This window comes from Tupaia chinensis, unplaced genomic scaffold (assembly GCF_000334495.1).
Source record: "Tupaia chinensis unplaced genomic scaffold, TupChi_1.0 Scaffold000360_1, whole genome shotgun sequence".
NCBI classification, from domain to species: Eukaryota; Metazoa; Chordata; class Mammalia; order Scandentia; family Tupaiidae; genus Tupaia; species Tupaia belangeri.
Genome location: NW_006159856.1, coordinates 397,580 through 405,603, shown reverse-complemented (window position 1 = coordinate 405,603; position 8,024 = coordinate 397,580). Strand labels below are relative to the sequence as shown.

The following is an 8,024-nucleotide window of genomic DNA, read 5'->3' as shown; positions in this document are numbered from 1 at the left end:
CGCGCTGTCTTTCGGGCGAGTGCACGCACCCTATAACAAAAATCTCTCCAAAAATAATAATAATAATAAAGTCCCATGACTGGCATGGCCCAGAGTGGCCGTTCCACGAGCCTGAGGGCGCCTGTACATCTCAGCACCCTGAGGGCGCCTGTACATCTCAGCACCTTGTGCTCTGGTGAGCACAAGCTATCAGAGCCACTCTGCACATTCAGCATTTTGGGCCCAGGGAGGCCCCACCAGCCTGCAGCCACCACCTCTGACCAGACCTCTGGATGGGTGTGCCCTTGGGCCCACAGGCTCCTGGACTCACTTGAGAATCTTCCCGGCCACTGGCTGCTCCTGGCCCCAGTAGCACAAGTCCACTCCAAAGGGGATGATGGGTGCCCGGGCCCGTTCTGCTGCCAGCTTCTGGGCCTCCGCTGGTTCCAGCGGTGCCTTGGAGGAGCTATAAGAACAGAAAAGAATGTGCTGACCTTGCACTCCTGGGGCTGTCCACTGCCACCTGTCTCTTTGTCCCCATACCCTATGCAACCCAGACCTGCCCCTTTTGGGCCTGGGCTTGCCAAGGTCCTGCCAAAAGCCCCAGTCCCATATCTTGGATAAGAGGTGACCTGGCATCTGCCTCTCAAACCTCAACATGGCTGCCCAGCCGCAGGGGCTTCTCTCAGAGGGGTTGCAGCCCCTGTGAGGACGTCGGTCAGCCCAGCCCTGGCCAATATATGCTGGTGTTTGCCCACATGTTGACAGGCACCTGCCCAGCCAGATGTGTACATGCCAGGCTGCCACCAAGGAAGCCAGAGAAGGCCAGCTAATATTCTTGGCAGAGGTGGTGGTGACACTGGGCAGCAGGCTCAGCAACATGGGACATCCTAGAGCCACCTGGCAGATGGTGGTGGGTGCACGTGTTTGCGGAGCCATTCCAGTTGGGCGGCCGCAGAGGTGGGATCCAATGCCTCCTCATCCCTTTTCATCCTTTTCTTCGCCTGCAAGCTCTGTGAAGCTGTGTCTTTCTCTACGGTCTGCTGTTGGGTCTCTGGCTCCAGCCCTGAAACAGAGACATGTGTCCGCTCCAAATCTTTATTACCATGACCCCCAGCAAATCCCCCTGGGGAGCACTGTGCTGCCACCACAGTGGCTAAAGGTTCAGCATACACCCACACATCTAATCCTCCAACAGTGAGGTAGGTCTTCTTAAGTCCGCGGGCTGACAAGTAGGCTAAGGCAGGAGTGAGGCTGCCAGGCCAGGTTTAGGCAGAATGTGGAAACGGGTAGAGACCAGGTAGCCCCAGCACACTGCTGACATGCCGTTGGACATGGAAGCACCAGCTTGACTGGATGGCTCCATCAGACTGCTCCTGGAGAGCAAGGCCTGGTTTCAGGAACCCTGCCCAGGACCCTCCACACCTCATGCTGACAGCACTGCCATCTTGTGCTCACTGAGGTACCAGGGACTGATGACATGAGAATCGGGCAGCCTGCAGCTCTCTTGAAATGCCAAAGCTCACAGCAGAGTACGAGGCCTTTCATGTCCAAAACCAGGACATGCTATATAAATGGCAGTCACTTGGAGACAGGTCACCCTTGGTGTGGGCACAAGCATCCCCAGGAACACATGGGTCATCCTCTTTCTTGAATCTGGGGCAAGGAAGACGTAGATGGTCACTTCTAAACACAATTCCAAACCAGGTCTCCTGCACTGAGGTAAAACTGCAATTTCAAATGGTGTATTTTTTCACCCCAGTCTCTATGCCTTTCTCAACAGAAATGGCTGGTGATGCTCCACAGCTTTAGATGACTTCTCTGAAAGCCAAGGGAAAAGACCAGGGGCCAGGTCCTGGGTTTGGAAATACCCTCCCTCTTGCTTCTGGGCAGAGAGCAAGCTCCCAACTAGCAAGACACTGCAGTGGAATGTCTCCCTGCCACCAGTCCATGACACTGCAATCTCACCAATATCCTGTAGGAGATAGCAGAGATGAGGTCATCAGGTTGCTATGACTCAGGGGTCACCTCCTCATCTCCAGGGGGAACAAGGACAGATTTTCTAACATTACTGAAGCCTGGCCCACTCCCCACTGCTCTGTTTCCCCACCTGTAATAAGGAAAACACTTGGTTCTGGCTCTCAGGCCACCAGAGTGCAGGACCCACCCTGATACTGCCAGCACCTCTCAGTCAGTGCTGAGCCTGAAATCTCTAATTGCTTTGGGAAGACAGCAGGCCATGGAGGACACCAGAGGCACCATTTGCCTCCCCAAACTTAATGCAGCAGCAACCAGGGCCTGCACTTAAACCCTTCCTCTCCGATATGCCCATTGGCTGGTGGTGGCTCACAACCCCAGAGGAATGTGAACTGGTAGGGAAGCTGAGACTTTCAAGAGCAATGCCACCAAAAAAACAAAACAATAAAAATAACCAAAAGCCAAACAAAAAACTAAACAACATGTCCCATACAAGGCAGAATCCATAGATGAGATGGGGTAAGAAGAAAAATTAGCACATTCTACATTCTCCAAGAACTATAGGAACTCTTTGAAAACACAAAGCAATAACAAGAAGTCAGAAAGAGGAAGTGGATATTGACAGTATTTTCTAGTGAAGACAAAGGGCATGAAAAAAAACTTTGTGAAATAATTACTTGCTGGATAGCTGAAGGGCAGAGGGACCAGCTGCAGCCATGTGTGGGCAGCAGTGCAATCTCAGACAACACTCAGGACAAAGCATAGAAGTACACTCCCACTGTTCAGAGGCATTAAGGGTAGATGTACAAGGATCAATGTCTTCATTTCTAGAATCCCAGGAGAAAAAAAACGACTGGCATGTAGAAAATATTTGAAAAAATAATGAGCCAAATTTTTCTATAATTAGAGGGTTTCTTAGTTATCATAGGAGATAGAAGAAAATCCATGGTTGGACATACTACAAGGAAAATTAAGAATATGAAACATAAAAACCTGAAAAGTTTCCAAAGAGAAAAAGCTGATACCTTCAAAGCAATAAAAATCTCACTGACACCAGCTTTTTAAACAACAATAGTTTATACAAGATCTTGAAAGGTCATTTTGAAAGTGTTGAAGGAAAAGACATTCTACCTCAGAATTTCATATCCAGCTAAACTATCAATTCAGTGTACATGTAGACAACAAAGACCTTATAAGGTTTACCATGTGAAGATCTACTTTGAAAATACCCTCAGAGCAAGTAATCCTTCAAGATGAATGGGGCAAGATATGGGAAGTTAAAATGTGAAAGTGACTTTGTAAAATGTATTCCTGCCCCTCCAACCTTAAAAACTGTCATACAAAACAAAAACAAAAACAAACAAACAAAAATAACCTGTCATACAATCAGAATTAAATTGGTGTGTGAAGGAGCCAAAGCAATGAGGGTAAGAGGAGACCAGAAGTGGGGAGAAGGTGTTTAAGTTACTTCATATACAGGAAAACTACACAGAAATCAAGAAAACATAAAAATAAATAGTGATCAGGCAATATAGGAGTGAATCTTTAAAAAATTAGTAAAAACCATCAGAAGAATGAAAAGATAATGAATATGTTTAAAGCCAACAGAAGAATAATTGGTCAAGCAAATAAAAGGTGGGAAAAAGAAACCAACGATAACAGCAGCAAATCAAAGAGAAAATATGGTAAACAGAAGCATGCAATAAGCTTACTGAGAGTATAATAGTAGCAATTAAATGGCTTAAAATTAATGAAAAGACAATCTAATTATATTTAGCAATATGTTGTCTATATAAGGTCTATTTACAACAAATGATTAACAAAAGGTTGAAAATAAAGAAATGAAAAAGATACATTATGCAAATGAGAACCTATGGGCAGTGAGATAATATGTTAACATCAGAAAAACTGGATTTTAAGTTAAACGAGGAGCATAAAAAGGGGAATATGTGAAGGTGGAACAAACATGAACAGATACACACTGTATAAATGCAGCTTCAAAACATGAAGCAGGGCCAGCCAGTGGCACAGTGGTTAAAATGATTCAATCCCACATGGCTGATCACATGGTTTGAGTGCCAAACTTAGCAGCATGTAAAAATGTCAGGTACATGTGCAAGCATGCCCAAAATCCCAAATGGAGGAAAAAGGATTGCAATGTAGTCGTTTCTGATGGGGTAGAGGGGGGTGCTTTCTCATTCTTTCTCTCTTCAGCAAGCATGCATACTGTGTAGCAATTAAAAAATAATAAAATAAAGCAAAGAATTGCTGAGAGATTAAAGGAAAAACTGGTATACCCATAACTACAGTGGAAGCTTCGGCAGACCCTCCCAGAAAATGATCATTAGATAGGTAACTGTGGAAAGTTTGTACATGATCAAAAAGATAAATTGGCCAGTGCAGTGGTGCAGGAGGGAGGGGACCACTAAATATGGGAGGCCTGAGGTTTGGATCTGTGATCCTAAGTTGGCTGGAAGGCTGAAGGAGAGGATCACAGTAGGTGAGATCCTTTTGAGGATACCTACATACCTCCCTTCCTCCCTCCCTGTCCCCAAGAAATAAACTGGGGGATTAAAAAATAAATAAATAAAATAAAATAATTTTTTAAAAAAAGAACAAACTAAGAGATACCAAGGGACTTCATATCCAAGAGTTCCTTCTCCAACAAACACAAAAAATCTGACAAAAGACAACCAAATATTAGTTATGAAGGAATCTTAGTCACTTCTGAAGAATCAACATTCAGACCGAATCCTCGGATCACAGAGCACTCAGAAGTCCAGAGTGAAGAGCTGTCGGATGTCTTGAAATTCATCCATGTGTGATATGTTACATACATGCATACATGTCCATAAACATACCTATCCATATACATACACGCCCCTACACAGACATACTCTTACTAAATATACAAATACTGAATATATGTACTTATTGTATACATTAACTTACCAAACACATATCTATTTCTATCTTTATTGATCAATCTATATAAATTTATGAAAAATACTTTGTTTAAACAAAAATTAGGGGCAGGGGTCAGCAGGTGGCATGGTGGCTAGGGCACTGGACACTTCCAAATGGCCGACCATGGTTTAAGTCCTAGGCCTGGTGGCTTGCTTTCTCACTTTCTCTTTTGCTTTCTCTCTGTCTCTCTCTTTGGTCAAATTAAAATAAATGAATAAGTGCATTTTTTAAAAGAGGTTAGGGGGCAGCAGGTGGAGTAGAGGTTGGGGTGCTGGATCTCACATGGCCAATCTGAAAGGTTTGAGTCCCAAACCCAGATGCTTGAGAATCAAGTTAGGCACACATGCGAGCATGCCCAAAGTCCTGAGAGGAGACTGAAGAAGGGACTATGGCATAGCCATCACCCCAGGGAGTAGTTTCTCACTTTCCCTCTATCTCTCTCTGTCAAGCACACATGCCCTATAGCAAAAACTTAAAAAGAGTGAGAGAGAGAGAAGTCAGGAGCTGGCTCCATGGTCTGGTCAGAAGGCCGACTGCATGGTGCAAGTCCCAGATATGGTGGCAGAAGAAACACACCAGGCATGCTTGTGTGTGCATGCCTCAAATCATGATAGGTTGAAGAAATGGAGAAGGGATTATGGCAAGATCATGCTCCACTAGGAGTTGCTATCTCAGTCTCCCTCTCTCTATCTCTGTCTCTCGATGGTGAATGCACATGCCCTCTGGCAAAAATAGATAGATGGACAGAGAGAAAGAAGTCAGAAGGAAAATGACAAAGCACTGAGAATTTGGTATCAACAAAAGTACTTCAAGGCACCTGGAAGTAGGGGATGCAGGAGATTTCTGGGAAAGAAAGAAGGGATAAGGGATGGAAGGGAAAAGAACTAACAAGACTAAGGAAGGGCCTTACCTAGTCCAGCGATGATAGTGCCCCATAAAGTGAAGAGGTAATCACTTCAACTGTCTCTTAGACCCACAATGGAGTGAAAAAGCTGCTCTTCTGAAAGGGGTCACAGAACTCAGGCAGCCCAGGGCCGTCTCTGACTGGGGCTGCTGGCTCTCTGTAGCAGAAGTCTGCAGACACTACACAGAAATAACAGCATCTATTCTTCAGTACTTGGGGTAGAGCGGGGTCAGCACACTGTGGCTGTAAACCAAATGCCTGTTTCTGTACATAAAGACGCTGAGGGCGAGCAGCAGGTAGCGTAGTGGAAGAGGTGCTAGATTTCCACATGGCAAACTGCCATCTGAGTCCCGGACCTGGTGACTTGTTTTCTCACTTTCCCTCTCTCTGTCTCCCTCTGGTGAGTGTACATGCCCTATAGCAAATAAAAATTAATAATCATGATAAATAGAATTAAATACTTTTTTTAAAACTTTATTTATTCATTTAAATTTGGCAAAGAGGGACATAGCGAGAGTGAGAAAAAGAGAGAGAATTAAATAATTCTTCAAAAAAAAAAGACTCTGCACATAGCCATAATTACTTGTTTATAGACTGTCTGTGGTTGCTTTCACATGATACTGACAGAATTAAAGAACTGCGAAAGAGACCTCATCTAGCCCCCAAAGCTGAAATATTTACTCTTGTGACCCTTTACAGAATGCATCTGCCAACCCCTACTCTAGAAGTGTGAGGTCTACATCTATTTCTCAGATTCCCGTGTGCTGAGAGTAGAGGACAGAGACAGGGCCACTCAGGGCAGTAAGGTCAGACCTTCTGCCACCTCAAAGCCGCCATGAGCACTGAGGCCCTAAAGCTCAGCTGCAGTGTATACGCAAAGATGCTGGGCAACCCCGGGTTCAGCTCAAAAACACTTCCGGATGCCTCCCTTCATATTTTGGCATCACATCGTCACTAACTGACACAGACACCAATGGGGCTACCACACATACACGGGCACACGCATGCATGCACATATAGCGAGGGAAAGCAAGACTGATAAGTGAACAATGTGACATTTCGATAGATACAATCACAGCCAAAAGATCAATACGAGAATTCCTAAGAGTTACAAGAATGAAATATATTTTTCATTGATTTGTTGTTTTAAACCATTAAAAAGATGGGTAAGCGTGTTAAAGCAGGGTAAATACTCAGGGCACTAAAAAAAAAAACACTCCCATTTTCACATTGTTGTAGAAAATCAATCTCACTGACATACTTTCAAAGTAAAAACCCAAAAAGCAGACAGCATTCCTCAGGCACCAAGAGCATGCATTTGGAAGAAGAATAATGACTCTTGGAAAAGCAGGAGGCCACATGTCACGGTTAAACCACTAACCAGCTGCATCGCCCAGGCCCGGTGCGGTGTCTAACTTGAGTACAGTATCTTGGCTCAAATTTACTCCTACAGTTGCTTTTAGAAAGAATCATAAAAATGTCCAAATCCTCTTTTTTGTTTAAATTGACCAAGTGGCACCTATTTGCCTGAAGCACTAAAGCAGACAGTGTGGGAGAGAAATCGATAGTAGGAAATGGAGAGGCTGGGGGTTCAGGGCAAAGTTAGGCTGCCGAGCCTGACATTATTGATTTTACCTAGTTCAGCTGGCCTTGTAATTAAAATGTAAATTTGAGAAAGAGATTATGTCCTGACAGAAATGGTAGGATTAAGGGGAAGATAAAAGCCCCTCAGTGAAAATTCAGAGAAAGAAATGAGAAAGAAAAAGAGCCCCGGTTTCCTCAGCTGTGTGGATTTAGACTAAATCTAACTACTTCAGATTCACCTCCGTTTAATTGAAAAAACAGCGACAGAATATAAACTAGTATTATGAACTGCGCTGCCCCCACCCCCGCCCTCGCCCCACACATGCTTTCTGTTCCTGTCCTGACGCCTTCAGAGCTCCAGGGGCACCAGTTTGTTTTTCAGGGGGTCCTGAGAGGATGAGATGAGGTGAGGACAAGGCTCCAGTAGCCCCGCCCGGCCCAGACCCCAGAAGGGTGGGCCCCCTGGGACCAGCTTCGGGTGGGCGATTTATCACCATGACCTGACCCTGGAACCTAAGCCCTCCAGGGCCACCTCATCCCCTGCCAGTAGTCTGCACCTAGCAGCCTCCGCTTCAGATCCTATGGCTCTGGGTGCACGGCTGTGGCAGGGCTG

At 45.1% G+C, this 8,024-nt stretch overlaps 1 protein-coding gene across 4 annotated transcripts in view; it reads right to left on the bottom strand.

The window, feature by feature from the left end:
- Positions 1-8,024, bottom strand: part of UVSSA (UV stimulated scaffold protein A) — a 58,430-nt gene that overhangs the window by 23,583 nt on the left and 26,823 nt on the right. For all 4 annotated transcript variants that reach the window (XM_006152882.2, XM_014589491.2, XM_014589492.2 and 1 more), the window contains 2 exons: positions 880-1,045; positions 311-445 (listed from right to left, as the gene is read on the bottom strand). In XM_006152882.2, coding sequence (XP_006152944.1) covers positions 311-445; positions 880-1,045 — 301 coding nt within the window. The remainder of the gene's footprint in view (positions 1-310; positions 446-879; positions 1,046-8,024) is intronic.